This window comes from Sus scrofa, chromosome 18, assembly GCF_000003025.6.
Source record: "Sus scrofa isolate TJ Tabasco breed Duroc chromosome 18, Sscrofa11.1, whole genome shotgun sequence".
Lineage (NCBI taxonomy): Eukaryota > Metazoa > Chordata > Mammalia > Artiodactyla > Suidae > Sus > Sus scrofa.
The window spans coordinates 41,373,111-41,388,866 of NC_010460.4; the positions used below are offsets into that span (position 1 = coordinate 41,373,111).

Below are 15,756 nucleotides of genomic sequence, written 5' to 3' on the forward strand. Positions count from 1 at the left end.
ATTGCTGAACACATTTTTTGAATCCAGTCCTGCTAACTCAAACTCTAAGCCTCTTCTTAAAGCAATTATCTTTTTACCAAAGGGTTTTCTGCAGCATCTCCACCTACCTGCAAGAGAAGTAAGGCCACCTTATTGTACCTCAGCATCTCCTATTGAGAATGCAGTTGCTCAAACATTCTTTGCTGTACCTTCCCTTAGAGTAAATACATTCCTTTGAATTAATACACCACACACTCTAGGCTTTGGAACCCCCATGGCTGCCCCTCCAGGAGCTGTAAGAAGTCTTTGGTTAAGGGGCAGGTGAGGCGGTGGCACTAATGTCTATATTTTCTTGAATTCTCTCAAGTTGGGGGAAGATATTTTTCCCAATCACTAGTTGGGTGGTTGATATTTCAGTTTATCAGTCACTCTTAAAAGGTGAGTGAGTTTATTGTTTGTGGCCTCTAAAAAGCCAACACAGATTTAGAATCAATGCAAAGCAACCATAAACAAAGAGTCGTGTAAATCGGACCAATACAGACTGACTTCTCACACTTTGTTTTTAGACCCTCATTTTCACATACTTTGTAGTCTTCAGGTTTAGTTTCAAATGCGTATGCAGTTTTAGTTCACACTGAAAACAAATACACAAAACCAAAACACAACAAAACAAGTCTAGGACATTTGAAGTTCAGGAGCAGAAGTGTGGAGTGAGATTTACAGACCTTGTCGAAGCTGCATGGATAGCAGGTGCTCTTTCTCTGGGAGCTTAGTCCCAGAAAAAGCAATGCACAGTGGGGCTGCTTCTTCATGGGGAGCATCCATTTTTGATGCATCGTACTTTGCTGTTGAATACGTACAAAATCAATGTACGTATAATTTTCTGTTCATTTCACACTGTGAAAATCAAGATTAGAAAAAGGGTGGAGAGAGCCTTCCTACTCATCATTATACCCTTATCTGTCATCCATCTCAGGCTTATTCAGTTCACTTCTTTTCAATGAAAAACTAGCAATTTGTTGAGCATGTCTGTTTGTCAGGCATGGCACTACCTTCAAGAAGAGTTAAAACAATACATATTTCCCCTGCCCTGGAGAAGTCTGCAGTCAGGGTGGAACGTCCTCCTGCAGAGAGCTGTGAGCCTTGACAGCGTAGGGATTTGTAAACAAGCCATTTAGAGGAGCATGTGTTTGGGTTGGTCACTCAGGTCACGTGCCCAGCTGGAGTATCTGCCTCTTGTTCTTTTACTGTTGGTTGTATTTAATGGCAGTAAACCCAGGCACAGCTTAAACACAGAGGCTGCCTTTATTTACCCCTTTTTGCCAGTCCTTGACCAACTCCATTCCTCCTTTTTTTCTTTTTTTTTTTTTTTTTTTTTTTTTTGCTTTTTAGGGCTGCACCCGCAGCATATGAACATTCCCAGGCTAGAGGTTGAATTGGAGCTACATCCACCAGCCTACACCACAGTCACAGCAGCAGCACAGGATCCGAGCTGTGTCTGCGACCTATACCACAGCCCACGGCAATGCCAGATCCAAGCTAAACGCACTGAGCAAGGCCAGGGATTGAACCTGCAGCCTCATGGTTCCTAGTTGGATTTATTTCTGCTGCGCCACAACGGGAACTCCATTCCTCCATTCTTTGACCAGAAGGTTGAGGGAGGGAGGGCAGAGAGCCAAAGCCAGCTGTCTCCCCATCTCACTCATGAGCAGTGACTAGCAAAGGAGGAAGATCTCCTCTCAGGGGCCTTTGGGTTCCATTAACACCCTGGAGGGATCGCTTCCATCTCTGGAATGCAGCAGTCTGGACAGCCAGCCCCTGCTACGCCAGGCTGCATGACACAGGAGGTGCATCCTGTCCTTGTTGGCTGGTTGGAGCTCACTGGGTGTCACAGTGATCTTTGTTGCCCACCTCCAGCTAGCTCTCCCTAGCTTCCTTCCAACCAATTTGTCATTTAGTAAAACAATTAAACCTAACCCTGTATCATCACAACACAACTGGGTTTTATATTTGAGGGCCTGGGGCATCTCTTAAGGTGCTTAGTGCTGTCATGACCATCTAAGAGGAGTCTCATTATGGATGACCCCATGCGGATCATGACAGGGCCAGAGCACTGAGCTGTGCTCTCTTGCACTTCCCTTGTGGCCCGAGCTATGCAGAGATGATCAGAAACAATGGAAAATTTCGAATCTTTGATTTCAGCTTTTGTTTCACCTCTTTCCCTCACTGGCAAATTCCAGTGAGGCAACTGTCAACTTTCCTGCTAGAATCAGAGGGAAGTAGTTAGTCAGAAGCTTTTCTTTTTTCTGTCTTTTCTCCCAAGTGGGTGAAGGTGCTAATGGAGAGTAAACACATACAGGATTAGAATGAAGAAAGAGGAACCACAGGAGGCCTGGATCAATGGCCCCTGAAAAATTGAGATTTGACCGTAATTACACTAGATTGGAAAGGGCTCTCTTATCTCCCAACTAGTTTGAGCCTAATTTCGACTAAGTCTTATTTAGGAGAGTATCTTAGTTTTTGAAGTTGAATGGGAAACTTTCCTTGTCCTCTAATGACTCCTAACATTTCTATAAATGATGGTGCTACCCTTCTTAAAATCTCGTATCCCTCTGGGACCCTGCACAGGAGGGAACCCTCTCACTGTGAGGCATGATGACTTGCAGTAGACAACACTTAGGGGAAGCAATACCATCATCATTTTTGTTTATTTTTAAAAAATCCAGTCCAAGTCCACTGGGGTTTTATGTTGTAGAGCAGGCCAGGTGAAAAAAATCCAGTATTGTTTATTTCCATTAATTAGTCCTGTTCAATCTTGGTTTTCTTCCACCACCTCACTCTAGGCCCAGTAGAGCAGTCAGGTGATTTTATCCATTTGCACAGTGATTTCAGTTGGGGCGCATCTTGCTTGAAATCTCTTGGGAAGCATTTGTTAAGCACATGGTATGTGGCAGACCTTGCACTACATGCAAAAAGAATTATAAAGATAAATAAGATATTTCCCTGCCCATGAGGAATCTGTAGTCTGGGGTGGAATGTCCTCCTCAGACAGCTGTGGATCCTGATGGAGCAGCATTGCTTATGGAAATGATTGGGCTTAGCTGTATCTGATTGCTTCCAAACCCACTGACCTCTGAGGCAAATTGACCAGATGTGGCAGTCACTGTCAGCCTGATTGCAAAATAACGAGTCTTAATATCCATATTGCCGGAAATTCCCTTTGTGGCTCAGTGGTAATGAACCCAGTTGGTATCCATGAGGATGCAGGTTCCATCCCTGGCCTTGCTCAGTGGGTTAAGGATCCATCATTGCTGTGAGCTGGTGGTGTAGGTTGCAAACACGGCTCGGATCCCATGTCGCTGTGGCTGTGGCGTAGGCCAGCAGCTGTAGCTCTGATTCCACCCCTAACCTGGGAACTTCCACATGCCACAGGTGCGGCCCTAAAAAGCAAAAAAATCTATATTGCGTGAACAAAGCGTTTGATGATTTCGTTTAAAGCAACTATTAAGGCTTCCAGTGTAACCAGTGTTTAAAATTCTCCACTGAGATTTCCCCTTTATGAATAGAATGATTCTATAACAAAGGAGACGGCAGTGACTAGTCTTGAAATGTTTAATTGATTCCCCCCTCTCTTTTTTCTTCCCTTAGATTCTCTTCTCAGACCTGGAGGGTGGAGACGGGGTGGGGGGGGGAAAGGCAGCATTGACACTTTTCTTTTTCTTTTTCTTTTTTTCAGATTCAGAAGAGTAAAACACATCTCATAGACAATAAGAGGGGCTGCCAATGTCTTGCATCATTTTAGCTGAGCTTCTTCATTCTCTTCTCCTTCCACAAAGACCCCTATCTGGGGAAGGTGTACAACTTTCAAAAACAAGCCCCCCACACTTGGCCTTCTCTCATGTCATGTACTTCCAGGAGGTGACTTCCTGGGAGCTGGTTTGAGGTCTTAGAACCGTGGGGGAACACCCTCTACTCCAAGCAAACAACACAGCGTCAGGTTTTTTGCACAAACAGAAACAAAACATGAAGGGACTTCCTCAAAATCCTTTGCTAATGCCCTGGCTTTCAAGGCACCTGTCTGGCCTGCTGGGAATGGACATCCTGGAGATGCTGAGAGAGGCCTGAAAAAGCCACACACGCAGGAATTGCCATTGTATTACTGTCAATGCCATTACCTGATATGGTGTTATTTTTGCACTGGTTGCCGATGGTGGATACAGCTCGGCTGGCCTTCAGCGCAGCTAAGATGATGATTTTGCTCTCTGGTTATTACTTTCCTAAGTCAGAAACATTCCTTTTCTCCAGTTTCCTTTCAGACTTGTTCATATGCTTTTTCTTTCCATTTATATAATATGAAATTTTCTTTGTTTTATAAAAAAAAAAGGAGATTTTCCTATAGGACTCTTTATTCGATGGTTAATTTACCTGTGCATTCATTAATATAAACCTGAATGTTTCAACTCATTACCATATTGGTCAGGTGGGAAACCCAGTGTTTTCATTGGGTAACATCCATAACTGAGTGGTTACTGTAATTTTTACCACGGGCTGGTCCTCTTCTTTTGAATATGTATGGTTTGACTTCATTGCTCTTCTTTCTATTCAGGGAAGCACTACAGAATTAGTATCAGGGAGATATGTCCAGTATTTTTTTTTTTCATTTTTGTGAGCCTTTAGATATACCAGGTAGGAGATGATTAGTAGCACAAGTCAAAAGTAAGGATAGTGGAGGTAGCCTGGAAAGAGAATAAAAATACAGCCTCCTGAAGCCAAGTCAACAGTGGGATCCAATGGAGTGCAAGTCAAGTAATTTTGTGGATCTGAATGGTGTGATTTGGGTAAAACCGATTCTTAAGATGTGGTGGTGGCTCAGAAAGGAATCTTTGTAGATCACATGAATATGTTGGTGATGGAGGAGAATGAGTAAGAGGAAGAGAAAGAGCTAGACAATAGTCTCAAGTGTGTTCCTTGTTGCAGATTGCATTTCCACATTAAACAAGCACAAAAACAAACATTTAAAAAAATCCTCTCGGAGTTCCCGTTGTGGCACAGTGGTTAACGAATCCGACTAGGAACCATGAGGTTGCGGGTTCAGTCCCTGCCCTTGCTCAGTGGGTTAACGATCCGGCGTTGCCGTGAGCTGTGGTGTAGGTCTCAGACGCGGCTCGGATCCCGCGTTGCTGTGGCTCTGGCGTAGGCCAGTGGCTGCAGCTCCGATTCGACCCCTAGCTTGGGAACCTCCATATGCCGCGGGAGCGGCCCAAAGAAATAGCAAAAAGACAAAAAAAAAGAAAAAAAAAATCCTCTCATCACGAAGGCAAAATGTTGGTGTTTCTTCAGACAGAAAGAAGGAGAATATGGTATGTGGTCTGCAAGGCCTTTTGTTCCCCGACAGAAAGCTCTGCAGAACTGCTGTATAGAATGCACCATCACGTACTGATATTAGAGAAGGGTTTTTAAAGGAATCTAAATGTTACATAAACCTAACATTTAGCTTGTAAGAACATGGATTTTTCTGTTGCTCCTCCTGTTTTCCTAACAGTAACCGCAGTAAACCATGTGGTCACCCATTCAAAACAGGAGCCTAGCAAGTCAAGTAAATGAGTAAAGCAAGCATGATATTAGAATGATTGTGGTAAATGGCAGTTCAAAGTGGCCTGGGTATCGGTGAGGCAGTAAAGGGCTGCAGGGGCTGCGAGGAGGTGGGTGGGGAGGTGCTGCCAGTCGGGGCTGTTGCTAGGCAGCTCTGGGATTAGTGCTGTGTAGGAATGAGGGGCCCAAGATACCTAAGATTTTATATAAACACTCTCCAGTTTTTTTTAATATTGGCAACTCATTCAGAAACTTACAAACACTGTGCTGGCCAAAGAAAACATGCCTGTGAACTGCATTCAGTACCTGGGACATCAGTTTGCAAACGATGTTCTTTGGGGTGGTGTGGTTTCATATAGGAGTGAAATACAACCAATGCATGTCAGATCTTGACCTTGGAATCTGAACCTTTTACCTCGTTTCAGTTCTGTATTTTTCTGTGAAGAGCTTTGCAGCCAGTCAAAATGGAAAGCCTGCAGCTCCCCTTTTTATATACTGACAAGCAAGACTGCACACTATTTGAAACAGAAATAGGAATATAGCCATTTTTTTCTAGCACCAATAAAGATGGGAATGTTTTTCATTTGCTTTAAGTCATCCATTTAGCTGGAAAAGAATGGGAAGAGAATTTTATTCAGGTTAGCACTCTGCTTGGAACCCTCAGTGTGGAAAAACAAAAGCCCCATGTAACTCTTATTCTAAAATCCTTATTAAGTGTTTTGAAGGGACACTGATCAAAAAAGCAAAATTGTTTATTTTTTTAATTAAAAAATAATGTACTACTGTGCTATAAATTGATGCTGGAGCTGGTAAGACAGCAGTATTGACTGACAGCTCAGTATTTCCGGGGCTTTAGCTCACTTGCTAAAGGTCATTCAGTTCTCTTGAGAATTTCCTCCAAGTTGAGCAGTGATGTGGGACAGACCTTCTTCCCTGGCATGGGTTACAGCATCTTCCTCTGCGTTCCACTGTTACATAGAAAACAAAGGCTGACACACCTGAGTTAACAATTCACCAGTATGTGGGGAAAGTACTAGGGTCATTCCCACCAGTGACAACCACAGGTTCTACGTGTTCCTGGGTAGAAAGTGACAAACGGAGTTAGCCCTTGAGTTTGGGTCCCCAGGTCACCAAATAGCTCTACAGCCCAGTTTTGGTGATACAGTGTGTTTCGGTGCCATAATGGCGGATCCATAGACAGGCCTTTGTTCCAACTTATACTCATGCCAACCAACCTTTCTTAGGTTATGAGCCCTAGTTGCTTATGGTAGCAGGCAAGAAACCCATTTCTAATTCATGAAATTCAAATAGGTTTTCTCCCTATGTCCATTTTATTCCTGGCGCTTTAAAAAAACTATTGACATGTGACAGGATCTCATTAAGGACCTGATACACTTAAATTAGTAAACTGATAGCAGACATCTGAGAGCCAAAGAACAATCTAGGATATCTGTTCATTTCTTTTGTAGAATTAAAGCCATTATATTCTATTTGCCACTTGAAATTATGCCTCTAGTAAATGTGAAAAATAAAAAGTCAAGAGCAATATTATCACAGGATGGGATACAGAGAGCGGATAAAAAGATGGAGACCAATTTTGTAATCCATATTTTAGGAGTAAGGATACTAGCTTTTTAGTATTTTCGTATCACTTCTGTCATGGATCACTTTTCTTTGGATAGGTAGATAGATAGATAGATGGATAAACAGATAGGAAGATGACAGATAGATAGATAAGGTAGATAATAGGTAGATAGGTAGGAAGAGATAATAATTTTCTTCTATTCTTAACCTTTGAGCAGAGACTTACATGATAGAAATGACTTCATAATATTCATTTCCCATGGAGTAAGGAGGAAAACAAAAGAAAAAAGGCACAAATCTTGTTCTCATAATGAGATAGAGAAGATCCTGAGACTGAAACCTGCATGTGTAGTAGTATGTCCCCAATAAATGGGATTTTAGGGAATCAACTTCATTCTGATTCTGAGATTCTCCCACATACCACAGGAGTTGCAGCCCTGGCCCACCACAGTGCCTGCATACACTTAGCATTCTGGAAACACATGCAGAATTGGCCAACTGAATTCCACTACTCTCCTGAGTACAAACGGAGTTCCAATCTACCTGAAAATGTACTCAACAGCTTCTATATGTCAATCATTGCTCAAGGCTTATGCTCTAAGTATGTGCAGACACACCCTTGTGACACAAATAGCTTTTTACCAGGGATCGGAAACTGCAAGCAGCGTGGGGAAAATGATCAGAGCCAAGTTTATGACCATAATTAAAATTTCTCTATGGTCTTTGGGTTTCAGAAAAACAAATAAATGAAAAAGCAAAACCAAAACAAAACCAAAAGAGGATTTATATGAAAAGGCTCTTCCAAAAGGGATGGAAACACTAATCCATAAAGCATTACCAGTAGATTTACTTATAATCCAAGTTGTAACATTTAAAATCCCAGGGAGTTCCCATTGTGGCTCAGCAGAAGTGAATCTGACTAGTACCCATGAGGACGCAGTATCCTGGAGGATGTGGGTCCGATCCCTGGCCTCCTCAGAGGGTTAAGGATCCTGCGTTGCCGTGAACTGTGGTGTAGGTTGCAGACACGGCTCGGAGCTGGCGTTGCTGTGGCTGTGGTGTAGGCTGGCAGCAAAAGCTCTGATTCGACCCCTAGCCAGGGAACTTCCATATGCCGTGGGTGCGGCCCTAAAAAATTAAAAAATAAAATAAAATCCAAAATAGACTTTCTTGAAACAAAATGGTTTTATATGTGCAGCATTTCCCAATTTTTCCTCTGCCGATACTGTGGTCAGTATAGTATTAAACCACCACAACACTGGATGTTATTTCTTTAACATTGCAATAGTGATATTATATTGGATCTTCTGTGTGAATAAGTGGAAAGTAGTATTTGTAATTCATCAACAGTGATCCATGATTAAAGGCCTCATTATCACTTAGAAAATGCACTTAATGAAAAAGTGTAACCAACAGCACAATATTTCTATAAAATATCCCTCTGAGAACCAAGAAACACATTACCTGCCAGAACCAGATTTCAGTCATGAAGATTCCCTCTCATTAAAAGATGCTGGTGGGCACAGAAGCAATGGTGGAATTAGAATGGTCACAGAGCCTCTTGGACGTTACACAGGGTTCATCCTATAAGTGAATTTGGGTCTGGGGAAGTTTAGAAAAATGGGAAGGAGTTCTCCCTGGACGTTTGCAAAAGACTGGATGCTCCTCCAGGAATCGACAAGAATCGTTTCATCGAAAGAACATCTTGTTTTTACATTGAACAAGAGTAGGGTACGGCAGGCGCCTCGGACAGAAAGCGTCAGGAGAGTCAGCTGAAACATTATTAATTCCTGATTATTTTTAACGAATGCCCCTCCACCTCACCCATTTTTTTTTCTTTAAAATGTCAGCAGACATATTTGAAATGAATTCACATTTATTCTGGTTTATGTTCCCAAGTAGAAATGGATTGACACTGGCAATGGCTGGCCTGACTACAGGAACTTGAACCCAGCCTAGATTGCCATCCACTGAACCAAGGGGCGAAGCAGGGGCTGGTGTGTGAGCCCTTCATCTCACTCAGGGCACACTTACTCAGTCTCCACTGGGGAAATCCCACCACCTCTGTGTTCAATGCTGGCTGGGGTAGACCAGCCAGTGGCTCTTGGCAGCCATGTTTCCTGAACCTCACACATAATATCTTCATGGGAGCTGGCTTCCGAACCAACAGAGGCATTTCGCTGTCAGATGAGGTGCAGGAGAATTCATTTAAAATGATGCCCATTAAACGCCAGCAGCTATGGATTGGCTTTTAAGTAGATTGCCCGGGAGGCATTCCTTGTATAGATTTCGCTTCTCTGTTGTGATCTATCTTAGGGTAGGTGTTTGTGTGCTAGTGTCCTTGTCTTTGAGTGGGTGTGTGTGTGATGATACAGAGTAGAGTCAACCACCAATCTACATAGATTTATAGTCAAAATCTACAGCCATAGGGATTGTCCGGTCACTGAGTCTAGAGCTAGAACTGTAGAGTATACATTTTCCTTTTTTCTTGCTTTGATGATATTTTTATACAATTTTATATGCTGTAAAAAGTTTATAAAAATATTTGCTATTTTCCTTTGTAGAGCTTGGTTAGGTTTTTAATCAACTCTGGTGCCCACTGTACAGCCAGATTCCTCCTAGTTTAAGCGTTCTCTCCTTTTTTTCATACTCTTTCTTTCCCCTTTCCCTTATTTCCTTCTCTCATTTTTCTGTCTTTTGCAATTCCTTCTTTTGCCTCTGTCCAGGCAAGCCATCCTGCTTGCAACATCGTTTTAGCACATGGAAACACAAAATAACGGAAGAAACAAAATCATCTTGTTCCAGTGTGATCCATATGAGGAAATGTTGTGGGCCAGGCACGGGTGTGGGCAGGTGGGGAGGAGGGAATAGTTTGGGGAAAGGAAGCAAGAAAAAGGAAATCCTCATGGGAGATCAGTTACCTAAAGCAAGGTGACTCGCCGCGAGTCTAGTAGAAGGCTCTTATCCTCCCTCAGTGTAGGGCACAGTTTGGGCACAAGATTTTTCTCCTTAGGATGCTGTGCCCTCCCCATGGCTCTATAAACCCTCTCCTTTCTCGGGCACTGGCCATGTATGAACGGATAATTCAGCTCATCTCCTCAGCCTTAGATTTTGCTGCGCTTCAGCTGGATTTCAGGGAGATGTCTGGATTAAAATCAAGACTTAAAAGAGGGAGATAAGCAGAACCCAAACCCCAAACCCTAGCCCAAATGATGCCGAATACACAGTTCTTTAGGAGGAGTAAGGAAGGAATTTCCAGATATGTCCTAAGAAAGCTCTTCCCAAAAGGAAGATGATAAAATAGACTTTGTATTTTCCGGCAGAGATGGAGTGTACTTCCATGATGTGAAATGTGTTTCTAGCAGATAAAATGAAGTTGCAGTTTGCATTTGTGTCTCATAAGGCAAGAGAGTGACCATCCATTCTCCAGAGTGTTTTGTTCTCTGTGATGCTGGTTTGTACTAAAAAAAAAAACAACTATTCAGATGACATAGCATCACATCTCTAAATGCAAAATAAATCATAGGGATTCATATAAAACAGAATATGCTAAACTACTCTCAATAAATTGTGTTTATTGTGAACCTTTACTGCACAGATGAGGCCGACACTCCTTCAATGTATAATTTTCCCCCAGCATCTTGTAACAAATAAGTACTTGTATGTTCTTCTGATTACCAAATAAAAACAATGAGTTAACCTCTCTATTGGAATTTGAAAAATGAAAAGACTGTTTTTTCTTTATTTTAATGTTTTTCACTGTTTTCCGTGTTTTGTCCCAGATATGAGGCTGTCCAAACTCACTCCACCATCTGTCTTTTGTATTCCTCCAAATGCCACACAATACCTCGGTACCAAGTGCTTCTGTCTGCACATTGAAGATATATACAGTATCATGTCTCATATAATATTTTTTGAAGGATGAAGTAGATGGGTTATCAGAAGCTCCTTGGAGGCATAAGAAATGTCAGTAATCAAGGAATTAGGCTGGTTTCCATATGTTGTTTTCTTCTTGGTACCATAATATGCTTTTACATTTTCACAACACTAGTTTTCAAATTCCAAACATTTTTTCTTTCTCCTTCTCCTGAAAGGGATACCTGGCACTTTTCTTTCTTTCCAGCCACAGACATAAGGAGTCTGACAAGGCAATCGTCAGTACCCCTGTTGGTGACCATATATATATGCGGTTTAATTAGTAAGTGGTGTCCATCCTGCCTTCTTCAAACGAGCCTCTGAAGGGGACGCCCCTAGTGGTGATGGTGCATATTACATAAATACCACCTCTTTATCTGGGCCGCCTCTGTGTTTTCTTCCTGTGTAGTAACTCCACCGGATTATTACTCTGACAAAAGGGATTGTGATGGTCTTTCCAGGTGGCTGTGTTTACCAGGCAGAGAAACTTTTTTTTTTAATTTCTTTTTTTTTCTGAAAGCAAAAAACAACTTACTCATTTTGAAAACTATAGAGAAGTATAATACAATTAAAATCACTTGTAATACCCCATTCAGCAATTATTCACTGTAATTATTTGCTGTATTTCTTTATGGTCTCTTGGTATGTGTTTTTACACAGTTGAGGCCATACTGAACAGTACAGTTAATTTTGTATTACGGTTTGTTCCCATAACATTGGATTGTAAGCATTATGCCATTTATATTAAAAAAAAAACTATTAATATTATTTCAGGTACAACAGAACTTTTCATTTTGCGGCTCTACTGCAGTTTACTTAACGGCCTCTCTGCTGTTGGACAATTAAGTTACATGCGTTCATTTTATTTTTCGCAGTTGTAAATAATAGCAGCTGGGTTCTTTGTGCATAAAGCTTTGTTGCATTTCTGAATCTCTCTATTGGAAAAATTCTTAGATTCCTGGGTCAAAACCTGTGGACCATTTTTTGGACTCCTTGCTCATATGGCCCAATTCCAAACATATTCAAATATTAAGACAGACACATTTAAGCATATCATGTCGCATGTCTCAATAGCGCTTGTGTTTTGATCATTGTTCTTTATGCTGAGCAGAGATCAAGTCACGGAAAAGCAAGCATGGTATTCACGGTTGTATCGTGGAGGGAGGATGCTATCAAACACTCTGACGGTGCCGCTCTAATTTACATACTATTGGAAAGAAACTCTTACAAAAGTACAGGAGGTGGATTTGAAGGTGTTCAAAGTTTCAGAGATTCCACAGCCCTAAGCAGAACGTGGACTTCTCTTGATGCACTTTTGTCAAGGCTGCAAAGGGACAAGGAGGAGGATTCCTTCCAGCTTGCTGATCTCTGACACTGGCCAGATGGAGCACAGAGAAAATGTTGGTATGTGTGCACAGCACTGGTGACCAGAGGCTGTGGGTATCATAAAATCAGACACTGTGGAGTTTCTGTTGTGGCACAGGGGAAACGAATCTGATTAGCATCCATGAGGATGCAGGTTCCATCCCTGGCCTCGCTCTGTGGGTTAAGGATCTGGTGTTGCCATGAGCTGTGGTGTAGGTCACAGATGAGGCTGGGATCCCACGTTGCTGAGGCTGTGGCGCAGGTGGGCAGCTGTAGTTCCTAACCGACCCCTAGCCTGGGAATCTCCATATGCCGCAGGTGCAGCCCTAAAAAGACAAAACAATACTATTACTACTAATAAAATAAAAGCAGACACTGCCCTAGGCTGAAAGAGAGTGAAGATGTGGCTGACAGACACTTTTCCTACTTCAGCCCTTCAGCCCCCTCCTCTGCCTTGGGACCTGCTTGTGCTATAACAGCATTGCTATTGCGGCACCGTTACTAATGACGGCGCTGGGTCTCAAGGGCTCTGAAATCACCCTTTGCCAGCAGGTGTGGGCCTGGCCAAGCTCACCCTACTTGCAGAAGGGAGATTCTTCGTTTGAGGTCAAGCCGCCAGTCATTGGGTTAGTGCTAACCCCGCATCCTGATCTTAGGTGTGCGTATTTGCCCCAAGGCGGGTAGCCTGGGCCGTCACTGACGTCACTGTCCTCCTCTCCAGACTCCTAATGAATTGGATCCATTGCCCCTTAGCTGAGCCAACCAAGGACAGTAATTTGAAATATCTGAAAGCTATTCGTTTGTCAAAAGATACTTCCAGTCACACGAGCTGCAGCGATGACATTTCTGCCCCGAGCTGACAGATCGGGTTGTTTCCTCTTTGGACAGTCACATGCCGTGGGTCAAGGACAATGTAATGAGTGACCTTCAAATGCTTAAGATGACAAACTAGCTACTTCACACACACACACACACACACACACACACACACACACACACCCTTCTTTTGGATATAAACTAATAACAAACACTCTATTGCGCTGCAGTTTGCTAAGTGCTTTCACTTGACCCTCACAATGGCACCCCGAAATGGATGTTTTTACAAGGTTTATAGATGAGGAAAATGGTACTTGGCCATGTCAGCACTGATGGAGGCGTTTAGTCATGTTTTTCTTCTATTTGCCTCATCTACAAAATATTTCAGAAGTCTACAAGCACATACATTTAGCAATTTGTTTTGAAAAAAACAAAGACTGCAAAATAATAAGCAGAGGCAGAAAGGAGAGCTGATGTAGATAGAGCCAAACAGGGCACGTGTTAGTGCACAGTCCTATAGCCTGAATGGGCCTCCCCGGCTCCCAGCATCAGGTCTCGAATTGGATCAGAGTTTCCTGAAAACCTAAATAAACATGAGAAGAAACTATTTACAAGCTTCGCATCATCCCTGAGGATAAAGCACAGGCCAGCTGTTGCGAAGAAAGCACGCGTCCTCTGACAGCTGAAAGAAAGAGATTTCCCTCATGGGGGCAGGACAAGCTGACCCGGGGCCCACCCCAGATCAATTCAACAGCATTTCTAAGGGGAGCGGGCCCAGGTACCCGCAAAACTCCCCAGACCATCCCAGTGTGGAGCTGGGATTGAAAAGCCCCGCTGGTAGAGGGACTTCCGAGTGGCTCCCGGAGCAGCATCTCAGGTGGACCTCTGCAGTAGATCCCATGTGCCTGCGGGCCGGAAGAACAGGGCGCACTTTGCAAGCTCATCTGGACGTGGCTCTTCCAGCTCAGTTTCTGACATTTTTCCTGGACGTGGGAGCCAGGGAGGGGCACAGAGTTTGAGAAAATGAAAGGTGCATGAGCTATTATCCCCACAAATGGAACTGTGAGTAAAGGAATAGGTGATGTGGGGGCTGCAGAAGGGAAAATGATTTCAGGGAACCAACCTCACTTAACGGGGCACTCACAGGAGACTGACTCCCAGCCTAACCCCCCCCTTCCCCCCACCTCCGCCCCCCCACCTTCCCTGGCCCAGGGGTCCCTGGTGCCACCTGCTGGTCAGGAGAAATTGCCAGCAAGTTTGTTTTATGCGTCTCTGCTTGCTGCCTGTTTTCTGACTCCTGATTAGGAGAGGCGAGGGTGGTGTCTCCCTTTCCCTGATGTATTGGGCGCTTTGTCAAGCGTACAGAGAAAACAAGAGCGTTGCTTGAGGGCTCGCAGGGCTGCGTTTCCACGAACCAACAGTCCCCAGAGGTTCCTGTCTCATTCACTGTCTTCAGAGGAGAGTTGCAGGGGATGAAAAGCTGGCCCCAAGAAAAAGCCATGGAGCTTCAGGCTTTGGGAAGATCGGAGCAGGTGATTTTTATCTTTAAGCGCATGAAGCGTTTCTATGAACTCACCTGGCAGTGGTACCGCCATTAAAAGGTTGTCACCATCCAGTGCTCTGCAGGTTTTTAAGTGTCGAATGAGGTCACCTTGCCTTTGCTCTCTCAGCTTCACGAGAATAGCCGTGGGAAGCAGGGCACCGCCTTTCCCAACGGTAGAGGAAAAGAAGGGAATGTCTATCACACAAGCTTTTCCAAGCCTCCCAGCTCAGAATCCCCTGGGATGCTTGTCAAACATCCAGGCCCCTCCAGAAATGCTGGCTCACTAGTGCTAGGTTGGGCCTGAGAATCCGGTTTGGTTTTTCCTTTTCGTTAAAACAAAGGTCCCAGCTTGTTCTCGGGCTGATGCAAATTTTGGAAGACGGCATTTGAAGGAAACGTGGGTAATGGATGAGTCAAGAAAGAGCAAGTATTGTTGGGACAAGTTTTTGTAGGCTCTGGGCTTAAATTTTGCCCTCCGGCTTTGTACATATTATTTCAGTACCTTTGTACAAATGACTTACATTCTGTTTGTCTCCAAATTCCATAAATTGGAAATCATTTTTTCCTCAGAGAGGTAGCATCAGAAAAGATAGCTGACATACCTTTAAATGTCCCAAATTAATACAGTGCCTAGAAATGGTGCTTGTGTGGCAGTGACTCTTATTAATGACCAAGTGGCCAAATTGCGAATCACAGCTCTGAATGAAAAACCCTAAACCCCGCCTCCTTCCTAAAGCAGGTGTCCTCAACTGAGGGCAGCTCTGCTCCTCGGGAACATGTGTCAGTGCCTGGGAGATGTTTCGTCATTTTCACGACAGGGAAGGTGCTGCTGACACCTAGTGGGCAGCGGCCAGAGAGGCTGCTAAACCTCCTGCTCTGCACAGGACAGCCGGCCCGGCCAGGAATGATCTTTAGACCGTGAGAAACCCTATCCCAAAGGGACAGTGGGACAGACACATCAA

The 15,756-nt window shown here is 43.6% G+C and overlaps 1 protein-coding gene across 9 annotated transcripts in view; it reads left to right on the forward strand.

The window, feature by feature from the left end:
* The window catches only part of PDE1C (phosphodiesterase 1C), a 592,240-nt gene that overhangs the window by 554,795 nt on the left and 21,689 nt on the right, over positions 1–15,756 (forward strand). The window contains exon 17 of one of the 9 annotated variants that reach the window (XM_021079214.1): positions 3,716–10,868. The exons of the other annotated variants lie outside the window; for them this stretch is intronic. Within the exon in view, the coding sequence (XP_020934873.1) occupies positions 3,716–3,729 (14 nt within the window). The 3' untranslated portion in view covers positions 3,730–10,868. Of the gene's footprint in view, positions 1–3,715; positions 10,869–15,756 lie in introns of those variants that run through there. 9 annotated transcript variants of the gene reach the window in all.